The sequence below is a fragment of the Falco rusticolus genome, chromosome 2 (assembly GCF_015220075.1).
Source record: "Falco rusticolus isolate bFalRus1 chromosome 2, bFalRus1.pri, whole genome shotgun sequence".
Classification (NCBI taxonomy): domain Eukaryota; kingdom Metazoa; phylum Chordata; class Aves; order Falconiformes; family Falconidae; genus Falco; species Falco rusticolus.
This window is the reverse complement of record NC_051188.1, coordinates 61798730-61821101: the sequence shown is the minus strand read 5'-3', so window position 1 is coordinate 61821101 and position 22372 is coordinate 61798730. Positions and strand designations below refer to the sequence as shown.

The following is a 22372-nucleotide window of genomic DNA, read 5'->3' as shown; positions in this document are numbered from 1 at the left end:
ATCGGGGCCCCCCAGCCAGGCAGTTCCGCCCCGTGCGCCCGGGGACACCGCGCCCGGCGGCAGCAGCGGCGGCAGCCGCAGCCCATTGTCACCAGCGGCGGCGGCGGCCCCGGCAGCCTCCTCCTCCTCTTCCTCTTCCTCCTCCTCCTCTTCAGCATCCTCGGCAGTGCTCCGGGAGCCCTGCAGCAGCGTCTCTCCAGTTAGAGCGGAGGGGGGAGAGAAGAAACAGGAGACGGAGACAGCGGTGCAGGCATCTGTGCCGCGGCTTGGGGCTGAGGAAGAGGAGCAGCGGCGGCGGCAGGGAGGAAGGGGAGGCGAGGAGCCCCCCGGAGCGTCCGTCGGCAGCGGGGGACGCGGCATGCAGCTGTCCGGGGGCAGCGGGCTTTTCTCAGGAGGGAGATGGGGAGCTGCGATCTGACCATGCCTGGGTGAGAGGGGGAAAGGACCAGTCGCGCAGCCCCGTCACCACCAACTATCACCACTACCACCACCATCTCCTCTCCTCCTCCTCTTTCTGCGTTATTGCTCTTATCTTCTCCACGGCACTCGGCGTTGGATGGACTGGGGCTGCTTCATGTGGTGAGACCAAGGCAGAGCCACCGGCGAAACCCAACAGTATCTCAGAGGAAGAAAAAGAAGAAAGAAAGAAGAGGGAGAAAGAGAAAGGGGGGAAGAGTGGAGGGGGGGCGGGGGGGGCGGGGGGGAGCGAGCGAGCGAGCGAGAGAAGGGAAGGCAGGCAAGAAAATCCCCCCAATCTTTTAAGTCAATGCATATTGTGGTGACACCGGCAAAGGAGCCCTCACGGTGGAGTCGGCCAGGGCTGTGCGTTCCCAAAATATGACCAGGGGTGCTTGGATGTGCAGTCGGCAGTATGATGACGGCTTAAAAATCTGGTTCGCACCCCGGGAGAACGAAAAACCCTTCACGGATTCAGAGAGGGCTCAGAAATGGCGACTGTCCCTGGCATCGCTCTTGTTTTTCACAGTCCTGCTCTCTGATCACTTGTGGTTCTGCGCCGAGGCCAAATTCACGGGGACCGGAGAGAAGGAGCAGCCGCCGCCCGAGAAGCCCGAGCCCGCGGAGCCGGAGCTGCTGGCGGGCATGGGGGAGCCGGCGCCCCCCGCGCCCCGGCTCCTCGCCCCCCCCTCGCCCTCCCTCCCGCCCTCCCCCGGCAGCAGCGGCGGCGGCGGCGGCCGCACCAACGGCACCGAGCCCCGGCACGGCAAGGCTGCTTTCCTGGGGAACTCCACCGCCAGGCCCCTGGAGACGTGCTCCCCCCCGAGCTCCTCGTCCGGGCAGTGCTTTAGCGTGGGGGACGCGGAGGCGGTGTGCCGGCGGCGGGGGGGGCCGGGGCGGCCGCGGGGCGCGGGGCAGAGCCCGGCGCCCGGCTGGGACCTGACGGATTTTTACCTTTCCTTTTGTAATTCCTACACACTTTGGGAGTTGTTCGCCGGATTGTCCAATCCGGACACTTTGAACTGCAGTCTGGATGTGGTGCTGAGGGGGGGAGGCTCCTGCAGCCAGTGCGTCCAGGCTTACCAGCGCTACGACCAGCACGCTCAGGAGAAATACGAAGAGTTTGAGGTTATGCTCCAGAAATATTTACAGTCGGATGAGTACTCGGTGAAATCGTGTCCTGAGGATTGTAAGGTAGGAGCCCCTGCTGTGTTTCCTGTCCCTGGCTGGCGGGCTGGCGTGCCTCCCTCGGCTGTTGTGGCTGCCGTGGTCCCTGTTGTGCCTGCTGCGGTCCCTGCCCCTGGCGCCGGCGGCCGTGGGTTCCGGGGTGCAGTCGGCGCTGCGGAGGGTATCGGCGGGGAGCCCCCCCGAGCGCACTGCTGAAAGGGAGGCAGAGCGAGGGGGAAGCTGCGGGGGAGGGGGGGAGAAGAAAGAAGAAGTGATCCTCGATCCTCTGGGAGTGTAGTGCTGGATTTCCCCCTCCTCATGAATATGCGATTGGCTCCGGCTCGGCTGCCGGCTTCCAGCGGGCTGGGATGCGGCTTGGCGGCAGGCAGCGACAGGGTCTGCATGCCAATGAGCGGGGCTGGGGACGGCAGCCGGGGCTGGGGACGGCAGCCGGCGCCGGGGCCGCCCGACGGCGCTGCCCTGCCCGCGGGCCCCCGGGGCGGGCCGGGGCCGGGGGGCGGGGGGCCGCGGTGCCCGGGAGGACGGGCGCCTCGTCCCCCGGTGGCGGCGGGGGCGCGCACCGGCAGCTGCGGGCGGGTTCCGTCGGGCGCTTGGCCCCGGGGCGGCGGGCAGCGGCGGGGCGCGGGGCGGCGGAGCGGGCGGCGGGACCGTGTCTCCGGGCGCTCAGCTGAAACCTGCGGAGCGGGGAAAAGCTGGAAGGCGAGGGAGGATGTCAACGGGCATCGCGGTGGCCCTTGGTTGGGAAGTGACGGTGACAGCGTTTCAGTAAGCCGCGACCGTTTTCTTTGGTGCCACCGGTGACTGCTCGGAGAGATGCAGAGGCTTTTCTTTTCCTTTGTTAGAAGGCAGGGTCCCACTTGGGCTCTTTGCTGTTGTTGTCTTCTCTCTACTTTTGCACAAGAATAGTTGGCCTAGCTCTCAAGACAGGAAAGCCCCCCCCCTCCCCCCCCCCCCCCCCCCCGAAAATGTTGTCCTTGGCGCCTGAATTAACTAACTGCATGCTTTTTTCCCCCTGTTTGAGTGTTTGTTGAGACCTGAGCCAGGTGAAAGGTTTCTGCCCTGAAATGGATTATCTCGACTACTATAGCACTACATTAACCAGTCTGAACCAAATCCTGTTTTAGCAGTGGAACACAACAGTGCATACAAATCACTGCTCTGAACAGGCAGCCTAGCAGTACCTCGGTGCCGTGTAACTTCATCAGGGCCTTCTGAAATCATTTCATGGGAACAGTCCATGCCTAAAGAATCCCTTTCACCAATAAGTTAGTGTAATTTGCTCATATCTTTGCCACAAAAATCAATCCACAGCCCCTCCAGAAGCTAAAATATCCTGTTACCTAATTGGATAAAGTAGGAAAGTTGCCTTTTTTTTCTTTGTTATATCTGACAAAAGTAAAGTAGTCTCATCAGTAATGTTGGCTCCACTGTTTCTAGGTTATATATAAGCTCTGTGTGTACACACTCGGTGTATATATGTTATGTACTCGGTTACTGAAATCGTAAATGGATTCTATTTCCATAGTGAATTGGATAAGTAAAAAGCGTATTAGATGTAAATAGATGTCCACTGTCCTAAGGACATCTTTGCCATTTCACTGACTCTTTTAACTAGAAATTGACCTACTGCTCTGTGCTGCCAAACAATCAACATCTACATGCTTAATTTTTTGTATCTCAGTTTAGTTTGACTAAACTTTAGCACAAAGCGTGAAGTTGCTCTACAGTGTATCATGGTGTAAAAGGTGTTGAAAATGAACAGAACAGCAAATGCACACTGTATAATGATTTCCCCTTAAAGAGAAATACTTGTCCAATTATGGGAAAAAGCTGTTGACATTAAAATGATTATGTGAAACATATAAATGAATTAGACAAATGCAGTGCCAATGACCTACAGGTTCTGAGTGCCAGATGTATTGCTCTATGTTTTGAGAATTTGGCCAACCAGTAGGAGAAAGGAAAAAAAACAACAAAACAAAACTCAACAACAAAACCCAACAACACAAACAAACCCAAACCAAGGGTGCAGCTTAGTGTTTTCTTCCTCTTACTGGGGAAGCGGGCGGGTGGTGCAGACCTGGTAAGGGGGGCAGTGGGGTGACCCTGTGAGCATGGGCTTGGGCTTGGGCTGGACTGGGCTGGGCTGGGTTGAGCTGGGCTGGGCTGGGCTGGGCTGTGCTGGGCTGGGCCGTGCTGGGCTGGGGGCCGACGCTGCCGGAGATGCTGCTGTCCAAGGTGCTGCAGAGCAGAGTACGCAGCCGGCGGTCAGGCTGGGGAGCCCCCGCGCTCTTTCCCCCGAGCCTGCCTGGCTGCTGCTGGGTCCCTCTGGAGCATTTTGATTCATTGTGGTGGCTGAGAAAGCCAAGCGTTTAGCAGGTCCAGCGGTCTGATAGCCGTATCGATGGGTATTGATGTGCTTGTACGTGGTCTACCCTGAAGTGCCAACAGGTGAAACTAGAAACTTGTCATGAATACTTTATGACTATTGCAATATTCTGCTGGACTTTCTGGTGTTTTATACATATTTTATTTACCCTCAATCAGGAAATAGCCTTTTTTGTGTGTGTGTGTGTCAGTAAATATTAATATTTTGAGCTTTGGACATCTAAATAATTCTTAACTTAAGAATCAGAACAGAAAATAACTTGTCATCTAACTGTGTTTTACATACACACCATTTGGTTGGTTTATGTGGTGAGCTGCATTTTCTTTTAAGCAAAATCCTAAAAATACTGTCTTTACTAAATTATCCTGTATGTAAGCAATGGCTTAATGCAACGAATGGCTTGTTAAATAATCTATTTATATTTAAGACATCTTTATTATTCTGAGAGGGCTGCTTCATTCACAGAAAGACAGCGCTTCATCCAGTGAACCAATTATAGCTGATGACAAAATCAATAAAATTTACACTGAATAACAGTCAACCTAGAACTTGTAATTGGGTATTACATCCCCCTTCCCAACTTTCCCTGCCACCATCCCCCACCCTTGACACCCTTGACAGTCAGTTCTCACAGTAACAAGTGAAAATCATGGGGATTTCTCAGTCCAGCAAGTGATGCTTTTCCAAACAGTACTGCTGGTTGTAACAAAAAGTGCATATCAAAATACTCTTGACATATAAGCCTAAATCTCAGACTTTATATTTTCATTCCCTTATCTGAAACTGGAAGAAAACAAACTTCGTTTTCACAATAGTGTTTTACTACATGTCTCCTGGTCTCTGAATAATATTATAAATAAAGTGCTTTGTATTGCAGAAGTTTGCAAGCAGGAATTGTTTGCATTATCAGTTCACATTTAGCTGTTCTACATGGTGAGTTTTAGTTTCAGTTTTAATATGTAAGTATATTCATTTTATTGAAAAGAAAGCTGTCCTGTAATTAAGGTTTTACTATTAAACTTCTTGTTGAGTTGCATTAGGATTTTTGAAAATTTTGTACCAAATGCTGAGAATTATGAATTATAGAACATTTGTAAAAGTCACTATTTTTTATGGTATCATTGAACATGCATATGCATTTTATATTGTTAGGATGTCAGTATACTTTGTGTGTTGTTTAGAAGTTTGGGTTATCAGTCTCAACTTATTTCTTAAAAAATATCCTGGAAGTCTGATGTTTTTATATATTGTTTTCTTGTCTCGATAGTCACATATTAGTAAAAGCTAAACAATAAATATAAGAAAAATATTTGAATGTATTACATATTCAACAAGGTGACATAATACATTGTTGTGGCTTTATTGAATCACCAGAGTAACAGAACAGCTGAAAATCTGGATCTACAGTTCTGCTTTTCTGTTTAAATTTACTTTAGATTTTTTTTTAATATTTATGAAATTTTGCTTTTGTACATTATAAATTAATAGTTTATTTTCAGATTGTTCTTGGTAATACCTATAATTTTTTGGTTTCCAGAATACCATCTTTATATGCAGTGTGACACAGTACTGTATTCAGACAATTAACAGAGAACTGAATTGGCTTGATGTTGGAAGACACAGTTCCCCATAATGACTTGTCAGCTTTCAATCAGGGGAAATACTCAAGTTCTTATTCTTAAGACAGCAGGCAATCGCTTTGTGGAATAAAAGAAAATTCTGGCTACTTCTGATTAAGAACTGGGTCAAATAACTAAGTAGGACATATAAATGTAAAGGGTTTTAATTCTTTTATTTTTTCCCCACCAAGAATGAATTTATGTTTTTGTAAAAAGTATTGGAGGCTAGGACTTCCTTGGCAACTATATTTATTAATGTTTGAACAAAACATCAGTTACAATCATTTGACACGTTTCTTTAACCCAGTGAAAGCTGAAAGTGTTTAAAATGTGGCTTTCCTTAGTGCTAGTTGAAATATTGAAATGTGTAATTCAGGTAAGTGCATTATAATTAAAATAACATTCAAGGAATTAAGGTTTTCTCCTAGAATATCAAAGGGTAAAAATGAGAATATTTAATTTTTATATAAACATTGCTAAAAAACAAACTTCATCTGACATCCTAGGTGCTCAACATGTACAGAGAGACCTTTTTTTTCCTTATTTTCAGAAATTAAATACAAATTAATAACTTCTGATTTGAGGTTTATGATCCTGGTATCAGAAAAATGTGAGAAAATAGTGGAATTGTAATGCTACCTAGCTGAAAAACATGCATATCAATACAGGGTTTCATCATTAAACATAGATGGTATCACTATAGGAATATATTCATCGTAGGAATATAAAGCTGTTGCTTCTGTTACTAGTTTGTTTGTTTTTTATCAAAGAAATGTGTTCAACTACTTTTATTTGAGTGAGAGGATGACTGAAATTTTTTTAAAGCAAATAAAATCACATTTGTGCTAATTTATCTGGAAATAGCAAAGCTTAGATGAATCATGACTTTTCTAAGAACTTTTTCCTAAACAGCATATGTAGTCTAATTAGGTTTTGATTCAAACTCTCAGTTAAGCTGGCAGAAAAGAGCAGATGAGAAATATGAAACCAAAAGCTCAAGTGATAAAAGAACTCTTCTGTTCCAAAAGGTCACATAGACCAGCATCTGCTGCAAAGTTAGGCACTTAAATTGCACATCTTAATCACACAGTATTTATATCATATCCAAGAGTGATACCTAAGCTAATCAGAAGAAACTCTTACAAATCAAGCCTTCAGAAATCTGCACTGGTGGTCAGCATTAATACAAACCGGAAACAATAAACATTAATTACTGATGTAATGCCTTTTCAGAATGTCTTGAAATTTAAATATTTATTTTAAAGCTCTTTTTAAAATTAATAATATGCTGTATTAATAAAGCCATGAAACATAAATGTATAAATTTCTTTAAAATGCTGTGAAAGTAATGTGACTGTATAAATTGATGTTTGCACATGCTATTTGTTCAGTTGATTTTAAAAAAACCCAACAATTAGCAAGTTGAATTATTTTTTGAAACTAATTTATGATAAATATGTGGATGAATTTAGTGTAACTATTCATATAATAGTGCACTGGTATATTAATATAAGGAACAACACTGACTATGTGTTAATGGACTTTGTATTTTGGCCTAAAATCATGATCCAGCAATCTGCCTTAGTCTCCTGTTTTGAGCTAGATGAATGGCACTGCACTCAGGGAAGGCTTTGCACATGCTGTAGTTTCAATTGCTTAAATGCTGTGCTGGATCAGGATCAGATGTCTTCACTACTGAAAGAGCAAATTTCCCAGTGTTCTTTCAGAGGTGAGCTCACCTCACCTAACTTTTAAAAAGTTTGCATCTAGTTGATCACTTAGATGTCCATCCCATTCACAGTGCCGATGGGTACTTTATTCCTGATTTAGGAAAAAAAGGGCGGCAGATGACTAGCACAGCGTAGCTGAAGTGGATTCCACCCTAGTTTAGCAGTCACCGTTTAACACTTGATGGTGTTAGCTTCACATGTCTAGGGACGTCATGACTCTGCCCTCAGTTTTACTTTGTTCACTGGTTCTCTTTGCATCGAGCAGTATGCTTCTCATGCACCTTGCAGAGAATGCAGTGGTCTGGCTTCTTCACTTCATGTTCTTCTAGGAAAAGTAATCAAAATGCAGACTGTAGTTCTATCACTTATCCTGCCTAAAAATCATTTGGTCTATACTTAGTAATTTATTAATTCAGCCCTACACAAAGATCCACAATGTATTTAGAACTGTGAATTGCCTAAAAGTGAAAAAGTAACTTAGAAGCTGAATTTGTAAATATTACTTTTTGGTAAGTATCACTCATAACACCCCAGAAGGTAGAAAGCTGAAATAATTCATTTGACAAGAAAAAAAATACAGAAAAAAAAGAAAAAAATGACCCTTTTTGTAGTCACTGGAGATATATAGGCAATTCTAGAGTCTGCATCAGTTCACAATAAACTGGTCAGCTGAATTATGTCAGATAGATTATGCCCTTAAAAGCACCTATTTTCTCTTTATTGTCTCTGAAGAGAACATACTGTCATTTTATCTCAAACTTCTCCACCATTGACCTCTAAAGTCATATTAGATGAATCCTAACAAGATATTAAAAAAATAGTATAAAAAAATAAGTTTTTATGAAATTGTGGTCATATGCAAAATTTAACTGCCAGAAAGTCTGTAAAGTCCTGCTACTTGTGCTGTCCCACACCAAGCTAGTGAAATCAGAAGCCTCCTTCACTTCTCTGATGACTGTATTGTGTCACTGAAGAATGTGTGAGCTATGCAGTCTGCTTCTTAGAGATGCGAACAGGAAAGGGCCTTGTTTGACATAACTATATTTTTATAACTTTTTTGAAAGATTGGAGGCCAAGAGCTCCTACATACTGTTTTTCCAGTTTTACTGTTACTTCTACTGAGAAACTATACCATAACAATTGTAGGTCATCTTCTTATTAGCAGTTTCTTGCAGGTTGATCTGCTGGGGATTTTTCTCTTATTCTCCCTTCTTTCTTTACAAAGTAGGTGGGTTTTTGGGGGGTGGAAGTGTCTATATGTGTGAGAATTCCTGTAGATTGTGCTGGGTTTCACTTTCTTCCCTCAGACCAAATCAGAGGGAACCCCCCTAAGCCTACCCAATCTTTCTCACTCAGGAGGCACATAGTCTTAGACGTTTATGCCACTTTACTAAAATAACCATACTGTACTTTTCTATTTGCTTTTCACTGTACTTTTCTCTTGTCAGAACTGTAGAGCAAACATCGTGAAGTGAGAGCATGTGGCAGTTTGATTTAGTTTACAGCACCAATCAGTTAGATGAATACAAATTTAGTGAGGCACTAGAGACATATTCTGGCTTGTAGAGAGATTTCATTAATTTGAAGGTATTTGAAAAGACCAGGTTTACTTTTGGATTTGTGGTGTGACCTTGTTTGCAAACGGCAGATATATGAAAGACACAGATTGCTCCTTTAGAACATGCATATTGAAGAGCTGTATCCAACGAGCTCCCAGTCCATAATGACAAAGATAACAGGGCATGATGTAAGCTGCTTTGAAGGGAAGTTGATCAACGCTTGATATTCTCCCATCCTTTATCTCATCTCTTTAATCCAAACTGATGGACACGTCTCGAAAGCTGTGTTTGAAATAACAGTGTCCTAAAGCCTTAATGGAAGAACCTAGTAGGACCCTTTGAAGCACTGGTCAAATACCACCAAATAATTGGAACAAATGGTGATGATAAATGTTGAACTGATAAACTTCGGCAGTTCTATATGAATATCTTGGTCCTTTGAAGTGTCTTGGAGACCCTGATGGGAATGTTCACCTTTCCTATAGATTGATGTTGACAGATCATTCAGATATTTCATCAGTAGAAGAAAACTTGCTGATTAAAAACAGTAGCAAAGGTGACCTGAAGTTACCAAAAGACAATATGTTTAGGTCTAGGTTTTTAGAAGTCCTGCAGCAGTTTGGAAATCATTGTGGATGTTTTAAATGATTTAAATGAAATTAGGGAGAAACTGTAACTGAGAGATTACAAATTAAAAAAGTCCAAATTTTCACTTTTGGGATATGACAGTGACAGTGACCCTTTTTTAAATTTTATTTTATTTTTTATTTTTTTTTTAAAGTTACATTTTAGGCAAGATCCTTAGTCAAGCCATTACATTTTCCAATACATACATTATAAAATTTGAAAAAGAACAAAAAGTAATTTTATTATTTTTTTATTTTAGAATGTGCAATGTATTGTAATTTTCAGGAGATATTTTCCAGGGAGCAAATATGATATCTGAAATGCTTTTTAAATGCATGTTTAAATCTTGTTGATCCTCTGCACGTTAGATTAGATGCTGCCTTTACTTTGCCTGACCGCTTATGTAAATGGTATTTTGGGCCTGTCAACACACTTCATCTCTGTAAAACATCATAATGAAGTATCTTTATTACATTTTAAAGATATTAGCAACCCAGAACCAGAAGGCATTCTTAATTAAAGGGAAGGGGAAAAAACGGATTGTCTGTGATATTTAGAAAAAGAGTTTTTCTCATTTCATTCATTCTTTTGGGAGAATAAGAGAGTTTCTGTAGTTCATTGATTGATGATTTGCTGATCATTGCTGTACATTGGCTAGCTTGCTCTCCGTATTTGAGGGGTTACACTTGCAGGTTCTCAGAAAAAACAACTTTGTATGAGATGTATTAATTTAGATAAATTATTGGATTTAAAGATCTGTTAAGGAAGAATTTAGGCAACCCTTAAATGCTTCAAAATCTGTATTAACACTTAATTACACATCTTGCAGCTTTCTGGGTTTAGTAATAGGCAACTAAATAGAAGACCATAAATATAAAAATTTATTCATGCATACATGTTATTCATGAGGAATAGTATACCAGACATAACATTTTTTGCTAGTGTGGAAATTTTATTCTTAACTCATATTAGTTCATTTAATATGCTCATGATTCAGGAAAAAATGTATTTTTATATCAGTATAACTTCATCATTTAGAGGAGTATCTTTATTTCTGTTAGAGGTAAAGATGTGTTTTCAAAGGCACTTAAAATGATCTCTGCCGAGACAAATACTTGTATTTGTATGTGCACACTGGTTTAAAAACCAGACATTCTTTAAAATAAAGCCCAGGAGGTAGAAGGACAACAAAAATTAGCAAATAAACAATAAAATGTATTTTTAGGCTTAATTTGTTGTGTAATAAAGAATACAAGTATATATTTAAAAAAAATGTGCTTACAAAAATTACATGTACATTTCCCATAAGCAGTGTTAACATTGCCTTCACATGATATTCTTTGAAACCAGATTTCTGTATAGAAGAGCTTCAGGGTAATAAGGATATCTTATTTATTCACAGTTGCAAGTAAGAATTCTTGTGTATTCAAAGGCATAACTTACTTTTAAAAGAAGATTACCTTGTGATGAAATCTGGTATAGCACATCTCACTTTATTCTTTTTAAAATGTAAGAAAACTATATCTTTAAGTTTCAACGTATAACATGAAAATGATAAAAATAAAGTTATGTATGTCAGACATAAACTTTTCAATTAAAACCAGCTACAAATAATCCAACAGCTGCTTTGGTAAAGACTAAAACCTCTGGAAATTTTCAAGAGAAGTATTACCATAATATCTATTTAGAATACTGATCATTAATAAATTCCTTAAGCAAGTTTCTGGTGGTTTTCCAGTGGGATGTGGCTTTACTGATTCTCATGTTAAGTCAGGCAAATAGTGTAATCAGTGGAGAAGGATGCACATCATCCGAGCCTAATTCATTGACCAATTTTTTATTAAGTAAAATATTCAAAATGCATCTATTTTTGGAATATTGCAAATTTTATACCCCTGTATGTACAAAAACATCCTTTCATGTTTTTCCTTTCATGCTGTGTTCCAGCTGTTAATACTGCAGTACGGTGCTTGAAAGCAAGACTGGGCAGTTCTGGTGAGAAGAAAGTTTTTTTAAAGAAGGGAGCAAGTATGGGAAGTGCCCAGCACCCTGCACACGTGGGTCCCTCAGCATGTGCTGCCAGGAGCACAGAGGCTCTGTCCCTTCAGTCACACAGCTGGGGCAGGGCCGGGGCTGAGGATATAACTGGATTAGATTCCACTGGTTTGAGGTTCTGCACTTAATGAAGCAAACCAAAACCATAGCCAAGGTCCCGTGGGATGGCTTTTTAAATTCTTCATGGATTCAGAGATGAGAGATGTTGGTTTCCAGTCCCATTCTGCTGTGGAGTTAAAAGTCTTCCTCTAAACATTTCCGCACAGAACCTGACAGAACTTGGACCAGTATTATAAAGAAGTCGGAGTTTCTGAACAAGGTACATTTGAAATATTGGCCAGATTATCTTAAAAGCAGAATTATTTTTTGTATTTTTATTTTTCTTTTATGCTTTCTGATATAACAGTCCTTGGGGAAATGACCTCTATTATAAGCTAAGTTTAGCTAACAAGATATGATACATTATAATATGATGTTCAGGAAATGAGGCTTGCTGTTTTATATCCCAATTCGGTTAGAAGTGCATTATGGTTTCTTTTGTCTCTAATTTAAATCTTATAAATGTTAAAGCTGAATCTTATAAATATTACATTTTTTTGCAACCTCACTGTATTAATGAAATTAAATCATTACTGTAATGATAGCTTTTTAAATTTTAGCATTGAGATTGATTCCTGGCGTGAGACCTGAGTATATATACTCTGTATGACAAATGTGAATTTAAAGTATTGTTTTATTTTCATTTGAACATATAGACTGATTTTCTTTAGTCGGGAATCTACAATGACATATAAACCAGGACTAACTCCATTGAAACCAATGGCTTTACTTAAATGTAATACTCTTTTGAGAGCAGGAGGCACATGTTATACTTTAAGACTCAAATACATGAAGTCAAAGGGACAGATTTGATTCAGACTGATTTCCTTTGCAGACCTTGCTAGAAAAAGCAATATGCAGGAGTGCTTTAAATGCTCATTTTCTTGTCTTTGACTGACAATACTATATTTGTTGTTGTCAGATTAATGTTTTTTTCCCTTTTCTTTGTTGTTGGACTTGGTCTTGATCCCATTCTCTTATTCTATTGATTTTTCAGGCACACTGTAGAAAAGTATTATGAGCTTAACTTGTTCTGTCTGGGGGGCCGGGGGGAACCTTGAAGAAAACAAAGCAGAATTAATTTGCCTTTCCAAGAGTGTAGGTCATCCACCTGGGTTAAGAGGAGACATGCTGATCTGTAGTATTACTAGTTTAAAGCCAGAGAAACTGCTTTGACTGCTGTAAAGACACTCTGTATTTACACTGGTATAAATACAGCAAGAATTTAAGCATAATATGAGGAATTCATCAGGTAATGGAAGTTTTGCTCTGTGGTACATTTCAACACTCATAAAAAAGGTAGTAATTTTAGCAATGACTCATCTTAAATAAAAATTACAGGTATTATACAGATGTGTATGTGTATTTATGTGTGTGAGACAGAGGGAGATATGTATGTCTTACAAGAGATGCAACAAGCTGATTACTGAAGTAGGATCAAGCATCTTGGAGACTCCAGGACAGTCCTGAAGTACAGTCCTATGGAAGTCTTTGAAATGTCCTGGATTCTTTAAAACTAAGAAGTAGTTTAAGAAGTACAGGAAAAATGTAATAATTGTTTCTGCATGATCTTTTCCTTTTTTCAGTCACATACTGTTTTCTGATTGATCTGGAAATGTAAATTACTTAGAGTATTTTCTTTCTTTTGTTAAGACTTCTGAAAGGCTCCACAGTAAAACGTGGAATACACAGGTTCAGCTGCCGATGTCGTAGCCAGGAAGTGCACTAACCCTGTTCTGTGTCGGCCTTTGCAACTCCTTTGTAGATACCCTTAGTGTGTTTGGACTGAAATTTGGATCACTGGTTGGAAGAAAACCACCTAAAACTCCATGTATTTCTGCTACTAAATATTAATAGATTATGGAAGAAGTTACCTTAAATGTTCTTTTTTCCTAATTGGAATATTTGAAATTATTTTTGCTTCTGCTTCTTTATTTGCACATTACATAACAAAGGTTTTTGTTTGTTTATGTGGGGTACTTTTAAAGAGTAGAATATTTCTATTTCTGTGATTATCTGGGAAGTCAGGTTTCTTTAGTGTTTTAGCATCTGTTATATTTTTTCTGAAATCTTTTAAACGACAGAATTATGTTAGCTTGTGCAATATGAACATAAATTACAGTCACTTCCCAAATATGTATTTAAATCCTTTTTTGCAGTTTTCTGTCTACTTGTGATTGTTTCTTTTTGATTACTGGATAAATATTCCTCCTTAAATTTTGTTATGAATGTAAATATTTATAGCATGATTTTTTTCCTCATAGTTTTTAATACAGGCTTGAGTTGAAGAGAGATAATATTTGGGATGGAAGACATCTTTCTATCCTTTTATCATTGTTTAGATCTGCAGGAGAAGGAGATTATAAGTTTTGCAGCTTGCAGGAAATACATCTCAGGGAACGCTTCTGGCGGGGTAGATCTGTAGGCTCACAGGGAGGAATAAGAGATTGTGAATATCAATAAGCTGGTTTTGGGCTACTCTAAATCTGTGATCCTGTGTGCAGGATAGAAAACAGAGCTTAAAGTATATCTTTATAAAGAGATGTTTGAAATAATTTGATTATACATTTGAAAGAGAAGCAAAAGACCTGAAACTTTTCTTGGTTCTTTTCCTGCAAGTAATGGTACTATAGGGGAACAGAAATATTACAGTAATTCAGCAATGCAGGGATCCCATAGGATGTGGTGCACCATGAGGTGCACCTGTTATATTCCTCAAAGGGCTAGCCCTGCTTCTTTTCTTCACTTTGTGTCTTAGTAGAGTTCCAAGGCAACTATTTATTTCTTACCGAGTCCATATGCACTTGAGCACACAGCTCACAAATCTCAGGTGTTTGAACTGTGTACAGGCATCTGCCCTGAGCCTGTTTCTCCATCAGCATTTTAGTTTAGGTCAGGGGTGTGCTTTTGAAATAAATCTCCCACTCACTCCTGTTGCCACTCTTAACTGCGTCTTGGTTCACATCATGGAGCAATCTGGGAGCACAGAAACTGGTGCTTTCTGCTGGAAGTAAAGGTGAAGAAGTGCCCCAGTAGTGTGTCTTATGAGTTTCAGTCACTAAGGGACATGCAGTCTATAGGGCCAGGGTTAGCCTGAAGTAAAACTGATGAAACATATCATGTGGATGCCAGGCTCCCTGCACTGTTTCAGTCTACAGAGTGTTCCTACAGAGCCGCACACAGCATCCCCCCCACCCCACCCACCCACCCCCTTGTTAGTATTCACATAGCCATAGTTACAGAGACTGACATTCAATCCTCACCTGCAGATAATTCCCAAAGTATCTCAGCAATTTCTTCAGGACTGCAGCTCAAGACCCAGAGCCGGAGCTCTGAAATGATTCACTGCATCTGGTTCCATATAATAATGGCATTAGTGATCATCTCTGATCCTTTTTTTTTTTTTTTTTTTTTTTTTTTTTAAGTTTTGAAGTTTTTTTCCTCCATCTTTTGCTGGCACGCCTATGGAGGTGATGCATAAGGTGATGCAGAGCATGGTGCAGATTTTTGCTCTATGCCTTCCCTGCAGCTGCCAAGCCTCTGTGCAGCAGAACCACTGCAGCTCTGCTGCGTTTCAGGCTCTGGGCTGCCTCTGTCCTCACTGTGAGACTCACAGCGCCTTCCCAGCACACGGACACAAGGGCAAACAGAACCATCAGTGCCTCTTTATGGCAACTTTCGAGTTTTTAGTTTCAGAGTGGTGCAAAACTACCTAAGCAATCATGAAAATGAAAAATTTGTGTGGGGAAGGAGGGAAATGGGCAGCAATGGAACAAGTTTGACCTTCCTTCATAAAATGCTGCCCTCTCTATCTTCTAACTTATTTTCTTATTTCCAACTAGAAGAAGAAAAGATTATGGGGCAGTGTTTAGCCTGGATGTTAGGTAGACACTGAACTGAAAACTAGATATACAGGAACACCTAAGTAACTGCTTTTCTTTTTAAATTGTTTCATTTTCTATACAGCTGTGAAGACTTAATTTTCTTTGGATTTTTCAGGAAAGAGGACAAAACTGCATTGATATTATTTTTCTTCACAGGGTAAAGCTTTTTTCTTTGAAAGATTAAAAAATACTGCGTAGTTCTTTAGAAAATATATCACTGGACGAATATTGCCTTGCTGATAGAATATTTGTTGTTAGTATGGGGAACTACTACCATTCTAATTTTTATTATTTAGGCATTTTTATTGCAATCATCCCAGTAATTACAGGTGGTCATTACTTTTGAACCCTGAGAATTCATGCAATATTGAATTGATTTTAAATACATTTACTGTGCTTCTGGGAAGAAAATTTATTCTAGAGGTCACAATCAACCCTGTTCTAATAGCAACAATGTTCCTGAAGAACTGTGGGGCTTAATGTTTTTAGCCTTTCATAACCACCAGGAAGCTTTTTTATCTTTTCGCCAACCCAAAACTTGAGTGGGGCTAAGAAAAAGCAAGAAAAGTGATTCACTGGCCTAGCAAAAATGGATAAAGAAATAATTTGGTGAAATAGCATCAGTGTGTGTGATTGATTGAAACATCAGGGGGAGACCTGCAGGCGATCAGCACTTACTTCACCACCAGATGCTACTGAGCTGACCAGGAACTGCAAGGGAGACCAACCAGCAGAGGCAGGGCAATGCCCTGCCAGCAGGAAAAGCCGTCAGAGTGGCAGGTGGCCAAAACTGCAGATGTTTAACTTAGGTCATCATAAGAGTTGATAGACAACATATTTGTATAAGGCTTTGATTGGATGTACCTCAGATTATACTTGTATTGCTTTATCCTGAAGCCTGAAGGAGGTGATACTGAAGAATCAGAAAACTAAAGAGAGTGTATTTTTACTAAGCAGGATATAAGGACTGACATACTCATAGACTGCTCAGGGATCTGTTTGGTGTCATGTCCTGTCTCTGGGAATAAGCTTGAGAGGTAAAATGAATGCTACATCAGACAGTTAGAAAATAGTCTGCTTGTTGGCAAAGTTTCTTCTTAATTCATATTAGACAGTAGTCAATTTATCATGCTTATGATTCAATAAAATACTTTTTCATACACTTTTTTATTAGTATAATTTCATACATGAAAGGATATCTTATTGGTAGAGATAGGTTTCATTTTCAAAGGCACTCGGAATGGCATTCAAAATCCTGATTTTCTCTAAATATGTGGCAAAACAACCAAAATTTCATCAAAATTTGGTTCTTGCTATGTTTCATGCATTAGCTCTGTTCATTCTTTGTAATAAGTAAGACAGGATTGCTTTTACTATAGTTCTTACTGATTTTTTTCTATACCTTCTACAGAATTTTTTTTCTGATACCTAGTGGCAAATTGTTGTATGAAAGTGGAGACTAGTGTAGAAGGAGGGATTATTATCATATTATAGCCAAACCAGTAATCAGACCCAGAAAAAAAAAAAAAAGTAATTTTTAATTTATTGAAATAGCAGTGGAGAAATTTGGTGCTTATATAGCCCTTGCACATGCAGGTTTTGGGCTGTATTAATGGCCACTGACTGACAAAGGCATTTAAGTGCAGGTTTTTGCATGACAGAGAAGGATTTTGTCTATTGTACATGTAAATGAGAAGGTTGTACATCTGCTGTAATGAAGAGTTTCTCTGCAGCTGTGACACATTACAGTGTAGGCTTTTACCTGTGATTCTTGGTAAAAAGGGCACCTGCAACAAGTCCTCGTGCATTAAGCTGTTGCTGTTAGCAGTTTCTCATGGACACACTTCCATGTGTTACTGGTTACCTGCTTTAACACTTTAAAGGACATAGGTACACAGCACACTTTGCTATGGTGCCCTCAGGGTTATGCTAAATACAACATTTCCAGTTTATGCCTGCAAGTGGTAAAGATGACAATTTAAAATGTCTTTTAGGATATAGGTATTCTTTTCCCTTTATTGTTCACTACTACCTAGCCTCTTTGCTTTCCCCCTCCTCAGGCTCTCTACCAAACTAACCTCTCCTGACATGTTTTACTGTGGGCCTTTGGTATAGTACTATGCTGTACTAAGAAGGACAATTTTCTGAACGGGGAAGTAAAAGATCAGTATCCATGGCAGCGGACCTGCAGCTTAAGAGTGTAGTTTACAGTATACACAACTTGGGATAAGAATAAGCTGTGTGGCCACAAAAAAGAAGAGGGTGACTGCAGGGGCAGCTTGACTTTTTGTTTATGGTTTGTGTTGACTTGGTTTTGGCTTTGCTTTCCGTACCAAACAGAACACTTCACTGTGAAGAACTTTTATGAATATATCCACAGAAAAATCAATCTCTTTCATTAAAATGGTGTTACCTTTGGGCTTGGTAATACCAAATAGGAAGTTTTATCTGTTTGGCTTAAATGAAAAATAAAAAAATATTTGTCTGTTTTAAATATGCAGTTTTCGGTTTTGCTGAATTCCTCATTTGTTTTATGAAGAGAGATAAGTAATTATATAGTTTAACTGTGATTTAGCTTTACTTAGTCATTATGGTTTTTTAGCATCTTCCTTTAGAGGTGTCAGACTTCCCCTCTAAATAAATAAATCTTAGCCTTCGTAATCTCTGTAGCAGTACTCCTTCCTTTTCACTTCTCTCTCAACAATATCTTTATTTAGATTGTGGTTGGTGTCAGAGGAGTGTTTTCGTTGATCTATGTATATCAAAAGGGAAGAAAGTTGCTCCCCATCTCCAGTGATCAAACTGAGTTTTTAATTCTAGATGAAGTATTTCGTATGTTTCTTTCCAGAGTGCATGTATTAGGCTTGACAGTGCTGGATTCCATCTGCCATTGCTTCCCCTTTCACTGAGTTCTTCTAAGCAACCCAAAAGCTCCTTGGCCTTGATTAAGCTAAGACTTGTTGTGTCACTTATAAACAATTCCATATTATTGTTAGTCTAATTTCCAGATGATTAATAAATAGATTAAACACTCTCATTCCTAGTAAGGAACCTGGGGGCACCCTGCTGTTAAGCTTTAGCCACCTGGAGCAGTGACTGGTAGTAAATGTATTCTGCTTTTGTATTCTGCTTTTTGTAGTTGGTTTCTAATCAATGATCCTTTACTTCTTACCTGTGATGACTTAGTTTCTCTAATAGCCTTTTGTGGGAAGCATTCTCAAAGGTTCTTTGGAAGTCCAGAAAACTTGTATTGGCCAGTTCTCTCTTATCTGCTATATATTAAAAAGGAATTCTAATAGGTTAAGGAGATGTACAAGGCATTAAGGCTTCTAAGTTTAATCCAGATATTTAACATCTTTATTTTTTATTGGTTAATGTGTTTATTATTGCAGTAATACGTGTGTGGAGCTGTTTGAATTCTTCCTATGCTTCTCTCAGTAGTTACATGAATATGACCGCTCTCCTGCGTGATTCAATATACAAACTTACTTCAGCGTGTGACTGCATAATTGTGGATTTTTTTTTTTTTGGTTAATCTTAAATTGCTTTGGGACCCTTGAATAAACAGAATCCCATTCCTGGGATACATTGATCTTTTATTTGTTAATTTGTTTCAGCCATTCTTCTTATGATATCTGAATTGTTGAAAGCTCCTTATCTTTACTTGAAAAAGCTTGTATTTCCTCAGTGCTCTCTGAGACAAAAAGTAATGTAAAAAATCATTTGGTTTCACTTCTATGTTCTTATCTTGTCCAGTTTCTCCTTTAGTTTCTTGGGAGGGAATCATGATCTCTCTTGGTCATATTTTTTATACCTAGTTACTCCATATATTCTCATGTAGCCATCCCACTTCCCTATGAAGATGTGCCCGTCACTGTTTCTGCACCTTGAAGATCAGAAGTGTTCTGTGCCAGGTATAGTGGAAATACACGAAAAGCTTACATGTTGCAGTCCCCAAAGCAACCTGGATATTCCTTGCTCAAAGATCTGGTTGGGTTATTGGTATTTTATTTTAACTCTGTATCACTTAGAAGGGAGAGAGATGTGTATTTCTCAAAGAAAGGGTGCAGAAGTTGAGCTGTGCTGGCTCATGCAGAGGGTCATAGCTTGAAAGGGAATAACAGGGTAAACTTGTATTCTGATGAGAAATCTAGGACAACAGAGAGTCCTGGAAATTTTTATTGAGATACTGCTTCTAAGTTTTTTCCCGCTTGGATCTGTTGCAGCATCAACACATACACACTTCATTTTCTGAGGTGCTGCTTTTTAAAACCACTGTAATATGCATGGGTTCTGTACCTGTTCCTTCAGAGAAACAAGCAGCATTTTTTTTTAAAGCCCTTCCCCCCAAAAAAAAACAGACTTGAGGATACCATTCTCCACCATTTGTGTAGTTGTCTGGTAGCCGGAGAATGCAGCTAAGCTGTAGGGAATCTGCTGGTGTATATTCAGTGCCCTCCACAGCCTGAAGATATTCAAAGTCACTTGAACATAGTGAAGCAGTATGAATAGCGTCAAGTAGTAGTTGATGGGGTTTGGATGAGAATTATTTAGTGATAAGTTGCTTTATCTTCATAATTATTTGGGTGTTGTTGTTGTGTCCTGTCCCGTCCTCCCACCCCATTTCCAAATTTCCATTTAGATTTTGCTGGGAACTATTTTTAATATTACTAATACTAGTAATAATCCTCAAAGTATTTTGATAGAAATCCTCCAATTGCATGTATTGAATTATTTTTGATCACATATGCCCAGCTCTTTTGTCTCATACAAAAGTCTTCAGCTGCTGCTGCAGAAGACCCCTCAGCCTCTCAGAAAAGTGTTGTTATGCTACAAGAAGTGTGAAGTAACTCCTGAAACTTTCCTAGCTATGATCTCATTAATTATTTTAGGCTTTGGCCAGAGCAGCAGTGGAACAGCTAGACTGTTGAAGTAATTGTCATCTGAGCATACCTACCACAAGATATGCACTCCAGGGAATGTTTCAAACCATTAAAGGTTACAAGGTTTGAAATTTTACCAAAGTTATATATATACAGCAAAAGACCCAGAGGAACTTTTGCCTCAGTAATAGCTTCTTCTGAGACTTCCAGCATACACAAGGGCTTATAACAAACATCAACATATGCTCAGTGGGTACAGGGGACGTCCCATTTCCCTCTAGGGGTGTTTTATAGTGATGGAAATAGTATCCCCTCTCTATTCTACTCTCAGAGGCATCCAAGTAGGAAGTACTTAGGAGGATCCTCTCAGGAAATAGTGTCCAAGGGAAATTAAGAGCAATGACCTGGCTTTCAGAGGCATTAAGCACTCATATCCTGAGTTAGGATACTAATTAGGATCTAATTTCTATCACATGAAAAAAGTTAAAGCGGGAAGAAGTGCTTTTTAATGCACACAAGCCAGATCAGTGTACTTGGTAGGAAAGAATGTAGTACTTTTTGAATACAGATGGCTAAAATGAAGCAGAATATGAAATACTTATTCAGATATTTTTGTGTTTGTTGCTTATAACTCTGGATACTTCTGTGACATCTTCTTACTGCCACAATAAAGAATAAAGTAGTTCATAGTAGGATTAAGGTGGTTTTTTTGTGGGGTGTGGGGTTTTTGTTGGGTTTGTTAGGTTTCTTTTCCAATGTACAACACAAGTAGATGATGAAGGCAGCCTACAGGAAAATCACTGTCTTTACTACAAGTGGCTAATATAAAGATGCTGATAACACTAAACTTACCATTCACAGCCAGGTGCAATGTTGGCCTCTCTTTACCTGAGAAAGAACTTGCTGTCTAAAGACTGGCAGGAGATGAGGTCCTTAGAGGGAAGAGAAATCCAGACAACATGGTGTGTAGATCCCTTTAACATGAACCTAGGCTGCTTATCTGACTTAGTAGGAGGAGTTTTGTGCCTGTGAACAGCTCACGTCAAGTTCACAACATACAGGTTTTGCATTCTGTTTGGATGTGGTCAGTCATACACACAGGGGCTAGGGATTTTGTGATGAAGTATTTCTGCTTTCTGTTTAGCTGGCAAAAACGGAGTGATGGGTAGCTGCAAAGATATAATGAAAAGTCTGTGATGTTTGATTTGCTTTCCTGGTTAAGTGACACATTAAAAGAAGTTATTGCACTCAACTGTGTAAAATAGTGACAATGGAAACAGTTTGAAGAAATCCTTCTTTACACATTACTTTTTGAAGACCTACTGAAGGTCAAAAGCTTTATCACACAGTTTTCCTTCTCATGAACAAGTTCTATATTGTTTTCTTCCTTCCTGTAATTAGAAACATATCCACTTACCATCTACCTAATTATGCTGTGTTAATGAAAACTCTCATACCCAAACGTCTTCCAAAAGACTATTGCAGACAAGGTGAGCCCAAAAGTTTTAAGGCAATATTTCAGTCAAAAGAGCCTCTCTTCTAAAATGCCCCCACAAAGGTGGTTTGTTTTTTTTTTTACTTCTACTCCTTCTTCTTCTAACAGTCACCTCCACGAAAAGAATAATTGTTTTCCAGGACTACTCCCCTCTTGCAGAAGGTCTCTGTTTGAAGGCTGAGAGGGCCTATGCACCCTATGTGCAGAGCAAGGGCACTTGCCATGCTGCAGGCTTGTGAAACAGCTGCAGCACCAGCTGTTACCTTGCAGGTGACACCCTGTAGAGGAATGAAGCTGTGTTAATTAGCATTGATAATATACAACTGTGGGCTGGCTTCAAGGGCGGTGGGTTGGTCGATGTTGATAAGGTGTGGCTGGTTCTGTTAAG

The 22372-nt window shown here is 40.1% G+C and overlaps 1 protein-coding gene across 1 annotated transcript in view; it reads left to right on the top strand.

The window, feature by feature from the left end:
• The first annotated feature begins 773 nt into the window (after window positions 1-773).
• Window positions 774-22372, top strand: part of FAM155A (family with sequence similarity 155 member A) — a 487227-nt gene continuing 465628 nt past the window's right edge. Inside the window, exon 1 of the mRNA XM_037378445.1 lies at window positions 774-1650. Coding sequence (XP_037234342.1) covers window positions 838-1650 — 813 coding nt within the window. The 5' untranslated portion in view covers window positions 774-837. The remainder of the gene's footprint in view (window positions 1651-22372) is intronic.